A 17,414-nucleotide genomic window follows, 5' to 3' on the forward strand; every position below is an offset into this window, starting at 1 on the left:
AAGAAGCTGATCTAAGCCCATTCAGACACAAGAAAGTCATAAGAAGTACAACCTGTGAGCATAGGCAGTAATATTAAAGGTAAAGTCTGAGATTCTAATCCACTACAGTTTATGTCAACTTCAGGGAAAATCTCCTTTACAGTCCGCTAGCTGTTATTGTTTGCTCTTCGTACACAGCCTTAGTTCTGTAAATATGAAACAAAGTGGCTCAGACTGATTCACACAACACTCTTCCACGATGTCCTGTGCACAGTCTTGCTTATGCACAGGATGGAGGCCAGAAAGAGAGAGTTCAACAGGAACACCTCAGACCTCCCTCCACTGGCCCCTCTCCTAAGACCCCTTCATCTACAGGTTCAAAGATGGACACTGTAATACACCGTGCAGCTTCGACATTAAGACCACTGACAGGTGAAGTGAATAACATCGATCACCTTGTCATAATGTAATGATCTGCTGGGAAGCCTTGAGTCCTGACATTCACATGGATGTTTGGCGTGTACCACCCACCTACACATTGCAGGTCAAACACCACCCCCAACCTGTAGGATGTCCCAGGATAAGCCTGATTTAGGTTAATCCCACCCTGCAACCCACAGGACCCACAGAATTCACTGCCACAGGACATCCCCAGAGGTCCTGTGTTCATGCCCCACTGGGTCAGAGGAGTTTTAACAGCATAAAGGGGACCAACACAATATTAGACAGGTGGTCATAATGTTATGTCTGATCAGTGTGTGTATTACAAGTAGGCTTGTCCTGATTCTATATTTGAGATCAGTGTCTGTACAAACCTAAGCCTGGGAGCTGTACCACAGCCTATCTGCAACACTTGAAGAGTTTAGTAGCTTGATAAATGGAGCTAGGTACTGGCAGATACTAATAAACATCAAATTGCTCAGATCGCATCAGGAGTTAAACACGTGATCAGGACATCCCTAATTGCAAATATCAAAGGCCTTCTCCGCTCACTGATAAAACCCTGATTTTTCCCCCCCCCTGTGTATCAAAGTTACATGTTTCAAAGTTCTTTTTGTATGAAAATAATCCAATACTTTCTTGAAATGGCTGAGTTGTACCTCTACACTGTTGCTTGTATTTCTTAAATCCCAGCAAGTATACAGGAAGTTCCACCCTTTAAGTTAACAGGATTGGTTCTTAAGGTTTGCCATGGATGACACCCTGGATTTCTGAATCCATATTTTGGAGTTTGTCATTGGCACACTGCCATTTTAAAGATCATTTTTAACAGTAATGACAGCCCTACATTATTTGCATAAACACTGAAGTTCTATATAATGTGTATATTTTACAAATTGTCAAACAATTGTGCAAAATCAAGTTAATTCTGGACCTTGGAAATGATAAGAGAATCCAGAGCAACAACTAAATGAACTGTCAAGGTCAAATTAAGTTCCCACAAAAATGTTTGCTCTTTCAATCTACATAGTCATTATGTGATTCCATCCATTGTAATCTAAGTGAAGTACATAAATATACCAGGACTACTGTGTATTCATGAATATATTTCAATTCTTTACAATGCTGGTAGATTAAAGTGTACAATGAAAGGGCCGCAGCGGGTTGTGAACACATCTGGGCTTCATTTCAAGAGAAGAATGTTACACTGCTGCAGCGAAAAAGTAATGCCTGTAACATTAAGTCTTGAAGGAGCCACTGGAAGATTTCATATAAATAGAACAAGCACACTGATTTTCAGATTATAGACAGAAAACAATCTTCAATTTTCATCCAAGACAAAGGCCAAAACCTCACTAGACTAAATCCACTCATGTTGTACTTAAGAATTTCTTTTTTTGTAATTTGACGGTATAATCATAGCTGATTGTCCTGCTGTTATTATTAAGGCCTGTTGATACAGTCTGTACAATCAAGTCCTATGCAATCCATAAAAAAATAACTATAAATTATAACTAAACACATACAAAATACTGATTATGATGCCCAAACTACAGAAACGGAAGAATTTAAGTAAACAAAAGAAAAACACATGCTAACAGAAGATGACTTGGTGGACATACGTTAGCACTAATGTTGGCAGCGTAACAACAGAAGAGATGTAGTAACACTAAAGGATGTTATTATTGCTTTGGTGTGCAGGGGCAGCAGCCTGTGCTGGTTCCACAGAGAAGGGAAGAACGGCTCATGTGAAGAGTGCAACAACAAGGTGAAGAGGCCACACTTCATCTCACAGTTCTACACTTGTTCCCTTGAGGACTTACTGTAGCCTCATTTGAAATAGACACGAAATATCATGTTAAATCGTAGGAAGACGCCTCTTCCTCCGTCTAGTTGTCATCTCTCTCCCCGCTGTGCAGTGGTGGTCAGAAGCCAAAGATATCGTCCCCAAACGGACTCAAACCGTTAGGAGTGTTTCCATTGGCGTTGTCCCAGTCGGGTTCAGTGAGCAAGTCTTGGGGCGTCACCCCAGTGTCCAGGACCTGGGGGTTAGTACGCGACACTGCCAGTCTGAGAAGACAGAGGGGAAGGAAAGTGAACAGACTGAAACTCAAGAGCTCCCTTTTGAAAATTTGAAAAGACACAGCTTAAGTTTTTCTACTTTCTAATTATCCAATTAAAAGACGAAAACCAGTTAATCTGTCTCTTAATACCTTCTTCATAAATTCACAAATATAGAGTTTACTTTCTCTAAAAAAATGGTTAAATAATTCCCTCAAACAGTTTGTTTCTTTTAGCATTTTTAGTGATACAATAGTAGAGGTTGGGTGTTTTTATTAATTTTTCGTTAAAAATGAAGCTCTGAGGTGCAGAGGAATCACACAAATCAGGCTTCCTATACACAAGTAGAACTTACAAGGACAAATTCATTGTTGGTTTTGGTGGTTTTGGTCTTTTAACTGGATTTTTTTCAGGAAATATCAGCAGTCATGGTTAGGCTAAATGTGCTACATTGAATAACAGCAATTTTCTAATCAAAAATACAACCTTTCCGAGGAAGGCAGGATCTAAATGTTCTACGTGGGAACCAAAGAGTGACACTTTGTCACACACATTCATGATGATGAGCAGGCCTGGGAGTTGGTTCATCATTTTTATTTCTGCAAACATTTGCAGATTTAGAGCTGTAACGAAGGAGAAATGATCTTGCCAGTTCAGTCACCATAGACTCAAATTAAAAATGTAAGAAAAAGACAGAAGGCCTACTCGCTTTTGTAAATAGAGCTGTACACTATGATGAGTGCTAGGTCTTGTTCATTTCTCTATTTATTTTTGTCTGAGAATCAACAAGCCACAAAAGCTGTTTTTATTTAACTTCTACCCTTTAGTTTTAAGTAACCTTCTGATTTTAATGCCGTCTTCACTGCACCTCAGCCTGCCAGACCAGTTTATATAACTAAAACCTCAGGCTGCTCTAATTTGTGTCCCTCCATTTGGCTGCAAACATCCCTTTCTCTCTGGGATAATAAATATGTACAAAGTCCGGGTGAAGGTCAGCTGGATTACTTCAAGACATTCAGTTCATTTGAACCATGGGATAAATGGTGTTGATCCGTCACCGAGTTCGAGTGACCCACTGCTCCACTTTTCCAGCAGCGACACAAACACAAGAATGGCAACAAAGCCTGCTGTGTGAAGTGGATTCACATAATTCTCACTGCTTCAGTCCAGTCAGACTATATATATATATATATATATATATATATATCATAGGAGAGGGTTATCAGAGAAAAAAAAAAAAGATTAAAGCAATTTTTGGTGATGATGAGATGGGCAGAGACGAGGACATTTTTCATTCTGACTGAAATTCAATACTTTAATTCAGCTTTCCTTTCTGGACTCGGTCGACAATGAATCCATCTGGGAAGCAATAAAACACAGAGGAAGCTACTGTATTTCACACTACTGACTAATATCACCTAACTGCAAGCCGTGTAATTGGGTTTAGCAGTGATGTAATGGAATGGATTGATGTCTGGTTAGTAATTAGGACTATCGTACTAAGTAAGGCTTGTAAAGGCTGACAGTGGTGCTTAACTTTACCTGGAAATGAACCATAGCTATCCAGAGCACAGCTGGAGATACAAACACAGCAGATTGAGGACAGTTTAAAATGATTTCTCACTGATTGTGTAGTGTCTCTTGAGATTATCCCCACATTTTGCAGGTTTGCATTTTATCAGAACGAAGGGTTTGTATACTGCAATACACAGAAATCATCAGTAAGTGGCACTGTGAAGCAGTGTGAGAATGAACTACAGAACAGTACAGTGAAGGATTTGATGAGCAGATTTTGACGATGGGGCATTTTATATCTAACAAGCAGCATAGCTAATCAACCAGGACTAACTTCACCATTTAAATATTTAGCACCAATATCTCACCTTGAGAAGGCTTCATCCAAACCATCTTCTATTTCCTGGAAGAAAAAGGATTTTGCCTCATACCATCACATATAACAAGATTCCACATAGATACACATAACTCTTTTTCACTCATTTTCAACTATACATGAAGCATTTTTAAGCAATATACTGAGGCTTACTTATTTCCTAAAACTTTTTCATGAAAATGCAAACTGAAAGTGGTCATGACCTTAGTGAAAGTAAGGTGCAACTGCTTTCCTCCTAAATATGCTCAGTACAGCGAAAGCCAGAGAAGCAGCAGAAGATCATACCCAGGCAGCGTTGTTATTGGTCTCAGAGGGCCGGTGGTTATCCAGCTGATCCTCTTCTACGTTTCCGTTGGTTTCCACCACCACATTCACACTGTCCTCAAAGGCCAAAAGGCTGTCTGTGGCAACATCTAATTGAGAGGCGAGGGAAAGACAACCATCACTAATAGATACTAAGTATTTGTTGATATTTGCAACTGCTTAAAGATCCTCTTTGAGAAAACGATTCTTCTTCAGAAATGGTTGCTGTGTCAAACATGTATGGATCAGTTACTCCAAAAATACAATTTACCAGTTTTACAGTGCTGAGAGTCAAGAAGAGTGAGTAGAGACAGAGGCAAAGCCGGACTAAATGACAATGTTATAGCTGAGCCATTTTAAGGCAGAAAGGGACTACATTCATGGAAAAAAATCGTTATATTGAAGGTTGATACATAGAAATATGATGTTAGGATTTTATTCAATGACTGGAGGACATTGCCTTTTTTATTAAACAGACTAACAATGTTTTGTGCAGATAAAACAAATTCCAAAATTAACCATATTTCCTTGAAGGCGTTACTGTTCAGAAAATATTCAGACACTCAATTTATTTATACAAATACAACAGTTTGTGACAGGCTCATGAATATACTTGTAAATGTGAAGTATATCTGCTATGTTACCAACAAGACTGACAAAACAAGCACTTCAGCGATGTGTCTACAAACACTGATATTTTTTTACCTGTTCCTTTCAGACTCCCAATGCTGTTCGATCTCTCTGAGTAGGAGCTGCTGCTGGCCTCTCCAGCAGAGCCAGATTTCACTCTCTTCCCTTTCTCTAAAAGACAAAAGAAAAAAAAAATTAGAAGAACTGTAAAGAGACGCAACAAAAGCAGGTCAAAGACCTATTTACTGCAAACATGCACCAGATATGAGCACCCTTGGTGAATCAAGGCTGATTTAACACAAACACAAGCAGGCGCAGACACTGACAAAACTTCTCCAAAGACAAGTGCCTGTGTGAGCACTGCGTTGGAGATAGTGTGTGTGTGTGTGTGTGTGTGTGTGTGTGTGCACATCATTTGCAGGAGAAAAGGGAGAAGAGTGTGGTTCCTACCTTCTTTGGCTACTTGCCAGAGCTCAAAGGCTACTGTGAAGGCCTGGGCTACTGTCAGGGCTACTGCCTGAGCCTGGAGTAAAGGAGACAACACAATTTGTAAACGAATGTGGCAGGAAAAAAGAGCAGAATGCATCACATATTCCAACCTAAGTGACGCCCGGTTACAGCAAGCATAGACTAAAGAGTGGAAGGCTTTATCTTCAACATGTCGCCTGAGAGACGAGACAAGAAATGTGCTTCTGTGAACTACTTGTGCTGTTCTGAGAAGATATGCAAAACAAGATTTTAACAAAAGACAATTGCATAGTTGGTTAAAAAAATGTTCCACCTCAACAGTGATGTTTTCTATTTGCAGACATCATCAAAGAAAAGGTATGCAAGCTCCTGAAACCTGGTCTGCAGTAATTATCACATAGAAATGTGTGGTCACCTCAGTGCTTCATGTTCCTTGCTGTGTCATTACTGGAACATTGAGCGAAGATGATCAACCCTAAAAACTGATTAACTGAGATAATGCTGTTCATTTATTAAGACTAGACCTGGGGCAACTTCTCTTCTGCCCTACAAAAGCACAGAGCAGTAAATACAGAAGTAGTGAAGCTGAAAAAGAGGTTTTTGGACTGGCTGGCAAAAATGAAGCATAATGTCTTAAGGCGGATTGTTTGACACAAAAAAATCATTGCTGCACTCTAGCTCTGGATAATCCTGATAAGATGCAACAATGTCAGCGAACAAATGTGCTCTTTTAGCTCCGTAATCTATTTTAAGCTAGTTTAAGAAAACAAACCCTACTCTCAGGATTACAATCACTAAATCAAACAAAGTCTGTTTTCTTTAGAAAATCAGTATAACAAAAATACAAGTATGTGACATAAAAGTAGCTTAACTGCATCAAATTACATGATTTTCAAAAGAAATATAAGGATGTTACCAGGTCAAATTTACCGTTTGTCTATTACACATAACACCTAGAGAAAATCAGTATGTGAACTGAGCTGTTTTTCTGCAAACATAAAACACTGTTTTCTAGAAATTACACATTTCAGTGGCATCATAATTTGCCATTTAGAAAACACATCTGAAAGTCTGATTCAGGTCTTAACTCATCCAAATATGTAATTACTGCTTTTTGCCTCTGTAGGGCAGAGACAGAGAGTGTACTTTAATCAGAGACTGTATCCGCCAGACATCACGATGAAAGTCAATTCTTTTCATGAGTCAAATCGGTTTCTGCTGGGACTGAAGAGCAGCTACAGTAAAGGACAGAAAGAGGTCACCACAACTATCTGCACACCCACAGTCAGAGAGAAGGAAGTATTAATTAAGTGCAGTATTATCATGTTATCCTGGGAGAAAAGGGGATGAGTGTGGAGGCAGGTAAGATGAGAGCAAAAGTGCCCTTCCGTTTCTCAACACGCGGGAGGACACAGGGAGACGACAGGAGCTCGACTTCTTGGATTTCCTCTTAAGGATGGGAGGCGAGGTGAAGGTAGAGCTACGGTGTCAGCGAGGCACTTACGAGAACCACAGTTACAGGATAAATGATAGCTGTTCCAGAAAGGTAAGTAGGGAAAAGCAGAACTAAAATAAACCATTCGCTCCAACCACAGAAGCAGGCTTGAACCCCACCCCCCAAACCACAGAGAAAGGCAGACTTAATCTTTGAGCTGTTGAGAAGTGCTCGCTTCAAGTTCAACATAAAAACACGGAAGCTCTAAACTCACCACTTTCCTCTTGGAGCAGAGGTAGGCGTGGCACTCCAGGGTCCCGTTGAGGGTATTTTGAGCGATATAAGCAAACACTTTATCATGCAGTTTGTCCACAGTGCAGTAGGATATTCTGCAGGTCAGAGGTGACAGGTTAGACAAGCAGCACACAAAGAGGTCAAAGGTACTTAACCCCATGAGCCCTCAACTATTTTCAAGCTAATTTCACTCGTTTTAGGCTCTCGTCTTGGCCATTCCTGCTGCATTTTTAGCTTAGACTGTCTAGATCCTCCATCCTTTGACATGATGTAATGCAGAGTTCCCTTTCTTAGACTTCATATCAGGTGGGAAACAGTCGTGTTATGAAGCTATTCTGTTTCTACATGTATCTCACCATAAAATGCTGTCAGCAGAAATATCTGTTCATACTTGTGTAGGAGAGATTGTCTGGAATCTGGCAATATCAAAACAATGATGGTGGAATACTGTATGATTTAGGAAGCAGGACAAGTATGTAATTAGCGCCTAATGTGAAGAAATGTCATTATTAGATTCATCATGAGCATCAGCCCAGCTAGATGTTTGCCCCTCCTCCAACCCTCCACTGCAACAAAGAGGCTCCCAATAGACACTTCACCGTGCAAGTCAAGGATCACCAGTCACTTGTGCACACGTGAACTGCACTCATCTTTGAATCATTATTGTTGAAACAAATTCAGAATTTTGCGTATATATTTTCATATAAAGTAGGAAGTAATGACAGCTGGACACAACACAGAAATTCAGTCTAATTTAAAAAACAGACTACTGCAATGCTTTAGCACACCACTATCAATGAAAATGGTAAGCTCTGCAGTTTATTTTGATGTGCAGTAGGGCTTGAAGCCATACGGACTTTGTGACTCATTCAGTCGAGAGGCGAGGGTGTGAAAATGGGTGAATAGTCATATATTATTTTGTAAAGGTCTAATCTATCCTCCCAACATGATTACTTCAGTGTAACAAGCATCATTACAAAGCTTTAGTTCTGCTCCTTCTTGTAATATGGGTTCCATAAGCCATGAGCCATATTGGTAACAGTGTACGGCTCACTACCATTCAAAACTTTAGGGTCACCCAGGCAATTTCATGTTTTCTATGAAAACTCCCACTTTTACTCATGTGCTAATGTAACTGCACAAGGGTTTTCTAATCATCAATTAGTCTTTCAACACCATTAGCAAACACAATGTCGCATTAGAACACAGGAGTGATGGTTGCTGGAAATGTTCCTCTGTACCCCTATGGAGATATTCCATTAAAAAGCAGCCATTTCCAGATAGAATAGTCTGTAACACATTAACAATGTCTAGACTGAATTTCCGATTATGAAAACTGCTGCTTCTCTTTTAAAAAGAAAGACATTTCAAAGTGACCCCAAACTTTTGAATGGTAGTATAAGTACAACGCAGTTAAAATGCTGCAAAACCTGTGCTGCTCCACACATACCTGTATATGGAAACATTCTCCAGGAGTTTATTGGTTGAGCTGTCACAAAGAACGATTCCCTGAGGAGAAACCTTGAGAGCAACTTTCTGAGGCTTCTTCCCACTGGCTTTAGCCTGTCAAAGAGACAGCAGTGAAGCAGAGTTTGTTTAGTAGCATGTATGGTTTGATGCATAGTTTTACATCAAGAGAGCATGGCATATCTACAAAAACCTCACACATAGCTGCCAAAGGCGAACATACACCTGACTTGTACCTACTAAAACTACAAACTACATGTTAGAGATGTCAATCAGAGACCACAACAAGTGACTGTTTTAGGTCACATGTATGATTTTATCAATGGGTCAATGCAATGCCAAAGAAACCCCTTCCATTGACTACAAATCCAAGTCTAGTTTGTTGGTCTAGGGGAACAGTTGAAGTAAGAACAGCAGCTTTAAAATCAAAACTGGTCCAAACTTTACAAATGGTGGGGAAATGTAGGACATTTCTATCACATTAGGGGATGGCGATCTGGTGGTCTATCACGTGACTTTCTTCAGGAGTAGTATCACGAAACACTATCTGAATCACAAGTCAAACAGATAGATTTAGTGGAACATACGTATGTCATCACATCATTACTTGAGAAAATGGGATACAAAGTCTGCCACCTAAACTCAAGTTTTAACGCCAATATGCGCCACCACTGCTTCTTTCAAGATGTTGGTTTAGACGCTGCCAGCTAAGTTACATTGCATCCAATGAGCATCATCCTAATCCCGTCACAATCGGTCATGTTTGCTTAGTTCACATGCAGTAAGAATGTTTGGAGAGAGCCATTAATTAATTATTTATGACACTATCTTTAGAATTCCTTTGATAAGAAGATCATACATCACACTGAGGCTGTCCACCCATATGTGGCATAAAATCCCTAATGTTGGAATAACTATCACACTGGTGAAGACCTACCACATCTCAGCAATAAGAGATGTTTTTACCAGTTGAACACTATCAGTGAAAATCCCCCAATCCAATCCTGATTTACGTGTATTACTTTAACTGACAGAAAACACAGTCATCCATTAGTTGGGACATCCTCAAGCTTAATAAGCCTCAAGCTTATTAGCCATTTTAAAAACCAATGGAGCATTTTTTGCGACATGACTGTTAATGATTCTGGAAACACATTTTGTAGAAGTGATCAAAGAATACATGGTACTTGTACTTTTTTATGTAAACATCAAAAGGCAGCGAAAACAAATTGTCATTTGAGCCCTGACCGTGGCAACAATCCTCTTTACAGCAGCTGCTGACAGCTCTTCTCCTTTGGGCTGGTCCACTAGTGTCATGCCGAGGTGACGAAGGTTAAAGGTCATGCCCTCTAAGATGGTCTCCCGTGTGTCAGTCCAGTTCTCCGGAAGCTCTACAGAGGAAAAATTGATTTTTATGGACAAGTGAGCCAATAGATTGATCAACAGTCATCACGTTCCTGTCAAGTTAAAAACATCAAACATTTATGCACTTATTGCCCCATTTCATGTTCCAAAGTAAATACCACCAGTCGTGAGAACATTCAAAGAGTCGGAGAAAAACACAAATCAGAAGAAATGTAAACAGCCCATGTTGAACTTAAGTTGAGCCATTTCATCTACTCTCTCCCCGAAGAGGAAAAGCAAAACAGGGTATCTAGGTCAGAGGTTCTGTGGATGTAAAGTAAATATTTCATCTCCAAAACAACTTATAGGACTCGACAATAAAAAGGCAAAGAGTTAGAAGCAAGTGTACACGGACTCTGACATACTGTGATAAGAGGAAAGTGTGGTTTCCTTTGCTGAAAGTAACATAACTGATCTGACCAAAACTAGGCCGCGTATGCTTTTGTAAAAGTGCTTCACAGTCACAATTTTTGTAGAATTAAAAAAAAAAAGCTCCAATAAAAACAGCATACTGACATGTTCGCTGCAAAAGAACGAGGAAGGCTAAAACTGTAAGTGCTAAAGGAGCAGCTGCTGCCTCCATGTGGTTTCCTATCAGGTTCTGCGTGGTGCCGGCTGGCCATGACCCTGCAGCACTGTTTACACAGATTTCCTCACAGAAAGAAAGGATGGGTAGGTGAAAGCAAGAGCAGAAAAACACCACCATTACCTAGAAATTCATCCTCCTAGCATTTGTCTCCTCTGGGATGCTGAGCATACCACATACTCGTGCAGGCACAAGTCCACACAACCACTATACACGAAGGGAAGGCTGCATGCTGATAAGTCAGACCAGCAAGAAGGTTTTTAAGGAGTGATAGAGTCAGTGATGCATTGAAGCTGATGAAAAAGGATTCTTTCTTTACAGAGCTGAGATTCATTGCACCGAAGTGACATTCCAAAAATGTACATCATTTACAGAAAACAAAGAAATCACTGTGTTCAAAAAAGGTTTGGCATAGTTTTACACTTTGTTGTGAAGAATGTTAGGATGCTAATGATTCATATTCTTCTTGAAAAACAAATTCCAGCTTAACACATACAAGATGTTCTTCTGCACACTGGAACAAGTCTACAGGAATGCAAGTGGGTTTGCCAGACTGCACTTTGGCAAACTGGTGTTTTTAGCTAATTGCTAGCATGCAAACATAGCCACGGTGACGCGCAACAGGTGTTATCTTTGTCTTATTCCTTATCTTAGATCAATGTGATAGCACACTAATATTTGCTAATCAGCACTAAATAAACATACGGCTGAAGGTGATGGGAATGTCACTCATTTTGCTGATATTTGGACATACTGGATTGGTGATGGTGCTAAAAGAAAAGCAACAGGACAATCAGAAATGCATCTTGGAAGGAGCATGAGAATCAAAACAGTTGCATAAATATTTCACTTAAAACAGTACATATCAGCATCATGGTGGTCTGATGTTCTGCATTTCACCAGTTTTCAGTATCATTTTTTTTTTAACTGGTTTGCAACAAAACAAACTCATAAATGCACTGCTTTCAAATACTATTTTCTCTATCTGTAACTATTATGTGGTCTCAAGTAAAGTCCCACCCACACCACTATCTGATTGGTTCGTCATCATAAATAACAACCAGCCAACACTGAAACGGAAATGTAAAAATGGAGAAAATATCTTGCTTAATCACACACATATGTAACACATGAATAAACAAATTCATTCTAGTCAAGTTTTCCCTTTCACTGCCAATGTGCATCAGTTCAAAATAATCACCACCGGTCTCCTCAATTACAATAATAGTTGGTATCCGGTAGTAAAAAAAACAAAACAACAACAATCAACTCTTATTAAAATGATCAAAAAGGAACAATAATATCTAAACACAATTTCATGGCAACCCAACAGCTATTTCATCCTGAATCAAAGCAGAGCATTGATTGACCAACACTGCTGGTCATAGAGCCAAAGATTTAACTACAGTATGAATGTATGGACAATTTCAGCCTGATATAAGTTTATAGTTTTCACTCTAACTTTTACTTCTGCCCTTTTTGTGAAAGTTTTGATGGATACAGCAAAGTAGAAGGAGACATGATTTAAAAAAAAAAAAAAAAAAAAAGTCCAGCAATTGCTGCACAAACTTCTAAAATGAGCTGGGAGGAATCAGGTATTGTTTGAAACAATCTGCTGTAAAGTTACTGGCTCAAACTAATGTGTGTCTACTGGCTTTCATCAGGGCTGTAAGTGGCGATTTGTCACTGCACTTCTTTATATGAAAAATCAGTTTGTGTGTCATCACCATCTCTTGTCAGCACTTAACACCACATGAATACATTTAAAAAAAAACACTGAATAAAATAATAATACAGAAGCCTGAAAAAGGAACTAATATTTTGTGACCCTACTTGATAATTGCAGTTGTTTAGTGTTTGTAGCTTGCGCCACTTTAAAAGTCTTAAAAAAATAACAAGTTTCTAGTGTTAATGCCTGTAAAAAAGCCTTTAAAACACAAAACCTTTCATTTAAACCCCAAAAGACGTCAGCCTTTTAAAGAACTCCTTAAGACTGAGTGAAAGAAGTTTCATTGCAAGCTTTATAAGCTGCTCTCACACTGTGGTTGGTGTCACACCACTGAATGGAGAACATCAAGTCTTTATTAAAGTACCAGCATCAGCTTTCAATTTTGTCTATTCTGAGAAAACAGCGAGAGTGCAGGTACCAGGCACAGCTCAGCCCGAGAATGTGGAGGGTTTGGGATCAAAGGTCAGCAGCAACAACTACACGTGAAAGGAAACAGCTGTGTGCATGTGTGAACTTAGACCAAGTAAAACCAGGTGATCCCTACTTAACATACAAAGCAAACTCACCATCTGTTAGTGTCAGGAGATTAATTGCTGCTTGTAAAACAATCATGAGTTGTCTGACGGTAGCATACGTGGAAATGGCTTAAAAGACAGGGGGAAGATAAAGACAGAGAAAAGAGGAATTTTACAAGAAGATGAAGACACAGCTTCAGTCTTCTGCTCGGTAGTCATCCATTACATCCAACACTGATGAATGAGGATCCATTTAATGTCGCTCGGTGCAAAGAAAGTCTTCGTTAACACTGTGACAACAGACACGCTGATCCAAAAAGGTCCAACTGTCAGGCAGTTCACGTCCTGGTTGATTTGTGCGTCTACACCAAACACTGCATCACTGGGGAAACCACCAACTGTGGTTCTACAACTTCAGACCACTCCAGCACTCTGCGCCAAAATATCTTTTTCTTTTACAACCAAACCTCTGCTGCCATTTCACTATTCTCTCTACTCCCCCGATTTGCAGCTACACAGAAATTCATCTAAGTCGATGTGAGGGATTCTGCTGATGCAGAGATACATAAACATATTTGTGATAACAAGCTAGTCTGAAAGTGTATTTGCAGAGGCAAAGATAAACAACAATTTCAGAGGCCTTTCACCCCAACTTCGCTTATCAGCCTGTGGACTAAAAGAAGAGCAACAGTTTTTTTGGTTCAACTGCATTTTTACGGGAATTAGACAAGTGAATCCTGTGTGTTTTTATGTTTTTTAAACTTTATGAGAGCAAATTATGCCAGACTTGAGGACTTACTCCTCCTCTCATTGGCAGAGTTTGTTGAGCTTTCTGCCCGTTATGTCTGACAAACCAGTCAAACCACAAAACCCCAAACCACAGCTCTAAAAACTTGCACACATTTAACTCATCTAAACTACAGTTTCTTTCATATTGTAGCAACTGCAGAGCCTGTATGCTTGCATGAGATGGACCTGTTCCACATACAGAAACGTAGAGATGCCAGCAGACTTTTTATCATTTTGTATTTTTGCTCACAGTGTAGGACAATCTAAAAATAGTGCTGTAACTGAAAATAATTTCATTCTTGATTCATCTGTGGATTACTTTCTTGATTGGTTGATTAGTTACTTGGTCTATTAAACATCAGAAAATGGAGAAAAAATGTCAGTGTATTCAAAAGAAGGAAAAAAAAAACCCTGTTCCTAAGAACAGTCTGACTTAGAAAAGAGCTAACTAAAAAGCACGTCCCCGGCTTTCGTAACTACTTCATTTTGGGGTGGAATTATTTCCACCCTGGCAGTGATTTGCCATACTAAGCATCACTTGTGTGCATTGGTGTACGGTCATGTGCTTCGATTTGAGGAGGCCCCGAGAAAAAGGCTCTTTGCCACAGACGAGCACCCTCAGGCTGGTCCTTGACACTGGCAGTGTGCCGCCGTAGGTCGTTTAGGGCAACCAAGCCAGGGCATTAAGAGCAGGAAAGTGGATGAGGCCTTTGTCATTTAAAAACAGGGCACAACCCACGGCGGCTGAATAGGTGCCTCCTCAATGCAAAGTCACTCACAGTGTGCAGATATGTAAAGATGAGTGGCTAAGCCCCAAAAGCCTCATTCATGGCATTCTGCAAAATGGTACAAGGCTCTAGTGGTCCTAGTGGTGTTCTGTTTGGCCAGTTAGCCAAATTCACCGGATGAAAACAGTCCCTGAGTCCATAGGAATATAGGCCGATCCCGACTTGGTCCGATCGGGCCAGAGCCAGACCTGGAAGTCTGGCATGAATGATATGGGTCAGTGCTGGTGAGGAATGTGAACCCTGCAGCCAGGAGAAGACCTGGTAATCTATACTACAATACACTACTTCTAGAACAAGTGGGTCAGTAGCTGCATTTTCAGGAAGCTGCTAATTCCACTATTAAACAGAGCAGGAACCCATTTACAGTCAAAAAGCCTGATGCAATTACCTCACATAGAACAAAGTAACCCAGTCTAAAGCGGACGGTGAAAATGCAATAAAATACTGATAAGTGTTCCTTTGCACATGCGCATCACGCATGCTGGAACTGTACTTTTCCATCATTACTGTGGAGCAGTTACCAGCTACACATCATAAAACCAATACACTTCCAGTGAATTTTTTGTTTTTGCATTTTTATTTTTGTCTGTTGGATTGTTTACAATCAGAGGTAACTGCAGCCACTGACAGCTGTGCAGGAGTAACTACATTAACATCGGAGCCCCTTCCATTAACACACTAATGCGCTGCAAAGATGTAAAAGTGTATCTCAAATTCCCGACACATTGCCATTTTTTCCAGGTGAGCCACTAAGGTTACAATAATGGAGTACATCAGTGCAATCCACCCTGCGTTTTCTAATCCCCCTATAGATTTGACAATGGCCTTTCTGGAATTTAAAATAGACCGGCTTGAATTAGTGCCAACGAGGGGCCGTGCACTGACTGACCCGCAGCATTCCTGGCTTGTCCTCTTGGTTACAGGCAGGGGAGCTTTCAGGCTTTCTAAGCCACCCGGTCATTCCCCCCACAACTCTACAGCCAGGATCAAGTGAGATTTAGCTTACAAAGTGGCCCTTGAGTCCCACAAAAGGCACCAGAGCGGTCTTAAAAGAGGTTCATGTTAATGTTGCTGTGTGGGCAAGCTCCTGCCCTGCTGAAGTGCCCTTGAGCAAGACACAAAGGAAAAAATATTCACAGTAAGTTCTGACCCTGACCCCTGCACTTCCTCTGGTGGTGTGGGTGGAAGGAGGGGGGTGTTCTGGGATTATCCACAAATCCAAAATACTGCAGCAGTGAGTAAAATAACACGGCAATAAAAGAAAGTTATTGTACTGACCAAGGCAGTAAAACCCTGTGAAAATATTATGATTATAATCTTACAGTCATCACCAGGGAACGCGTGAAGCATCGGAGTGAAAACATGTCGAATATTTATGCAACTCATGATTTTCAGAGGTTTCACTAATTAACTGCTATTTTTGTTGCCGGCTGTTTTCAGAAAATCCAAAAACTGGAAAAACCGCACTGCGAATGGTTACTCCTCCTCCTAAGACAGAAATAGCAACATTTCCCCTCAAAAAAATCTGAAGAAACAAGCCCCAATGTTGCATTTTCATGGTGCACTTTAGAAGCCTTTGAGAAACCAAACAAAACGCACCGCTCCTTACGAAAGTTTAAAAAAAAAAAAGATGCCAAACTTCATTTTTGTCACTTTGTTGTGACAGTCGACCGAATGACAACATTTTGGACGGTTTTGCTTTTGGAACATAAAACAAACTTTAGGAAAGTTAGCTTAAAATGTCATAATTAGCCCACCGACCGTCCGTAGTTGTGGTAAAACGGACACAAGGTTTGGCTGAAGTCAACTTCGCCACGGTGAAATTAGCAGCCAGTGGTGACAGAAAAAATGCATATAATTACATCTCTACGTTTTTCTCTTCAGTTAACTTCTATTTCTTACTTCTGTGTCTGCCGGCAGTCCACGACTGTTTCGCCATACTTGGGCTCCGGATAATTGCTCTCCCAGCCGACTTGAGGGCATCCATGTCGGTGTTTTGAAGAGCGGGGAGTCGGTGAAGTTTGCGGTGGTTCCTCCTGGAGAATGTTGTTGACCGGACTGCTGATGGGAAGATGGACTGGTGCTGCCTTCCAGTGCAGTCTGACATCCCGCTATTTACATGCCAGGCGGGGAAGTAATGCTGCATTTGAGTCACATGGGACATTACGCGGTACCAGAAAAAAGTGTACGGCACAAAAAATAACAACACAAATTCTTCTGTTATTTTATGCTCGTAAACCCTCTTAAACTGAAGCAGTTTCTGGACTTTTTTTTTGTTTGTTTTTTGTTCATGACACGTTTGCTCACATTTTTCAGAGCTCATCTCTATGAAAACTACACAACAATAGCTAGAATTAGAGAGAACCCAAAAATGTCTTCGTAGAAGCATGGCACAGTTATAATGCCATAAATCACATCTAAATAAAAAAAAAATGCATTTTTCAAAAATGTAAAAGTTTCAAAAGTCGTTTCCAGCTAGAATAGTCATTTAACACATCAACAATGTCTTGACTGTATTTCTGATTAATTTAATGTTATCTTCATTGAAAAGAAAATGCTCATCTCTTTTAAAAATAAGGACATTTGTAAGTGACCCCAAACTTTTGAATGGTAGTAAGTACAACACGTGTCACC

General features: G+C 40.1%; 1 protein-coding gene across 2 annotated transcripts; it reads right to left on the reverse strand.

Annotated features, from left to right (window-relative positions):
- Positions 1-1,506: 1,506 nt before the first annotated feature.
- Positions 1,507-16,864, reverse strand: ldlrap1a (low density lipoprotein receptor adaptor protein 1a). 2 transcript variants are annotated; one of them, XM_051955934.1, is made up of 10 exons: positions 16,683-16,864; positions 10,218-10,360; positions 8,953-9,065; positions 7,483-7,597; positions 5,756-5,828; positions 5,381-5,476; positions 4,658-4,785; positions 4,365-4,399; positions 4,024-4,055; positions 1,507-2,490 (listed from the first exon to the last, which is right to left on the reverse strand). In XM_051955934.1, the coding sequence occupies exons 1-10, from the start codon at positions 16,765-16,767 to the stop codon at positions 2,444-2,446; spliced, it is 867 nt and encodes a 288-aa protein (XP_051811894.1). In that variant the 5' UTR covers positions 16,768-16,864; the 3' UTR covers positions 1,507-2,443. The 2 variants fall into 2 exon arrangements, with proteins under 2 accessions (XP_051811894.1, XP_051811893.1); XM_051955933.1 differs by lacking the exon at positions 4,024-4,055.
- Between the last annotated feature and the right edge of the window lie 550 nt (positions 16,865-17,414).

Source organism: Acanthochromis polyacanthus, chromosome 11, assembly GCF_021347895.1.
Source record: "Acanthochromis polyacanthus isolate Apoly-LR-REF ecotype Palm Island chromosome 11, KAUST_Apoly_ChrSc, whole genome shotgun sequence".
Classification (NCBI taxonomy): Eukaryota; Metazoa; Chordata; class Actinopteri; family Pomacentridae; genus Acanthochromis; species Acanthochromis polyacanthus.

Coding starts and splice junctions, on each gene's coding strand:
- ldlrap1a (XM_051955933.1), bottom strand. CDS start 16,767: ATGGATGCCCTCAAGTCGGCTGGGAGAGCAATTATCCGGAGCCCAAGT. Junction 5,829..7,482: donor TCTGCTCCAAGAGGAAAGTG/GTGAGTTTAGAG, acceptor CCTTTACTCCAG/GCTCAGGCAGTAGCCCTGAC. Junction 4,786..5,380: donor TGGGAGTCTGAAAGGAACAG/GTAAAAAAATAT, acceptor CCTCTCAATTAG/ATGTTGCCACAGACAGCCTT.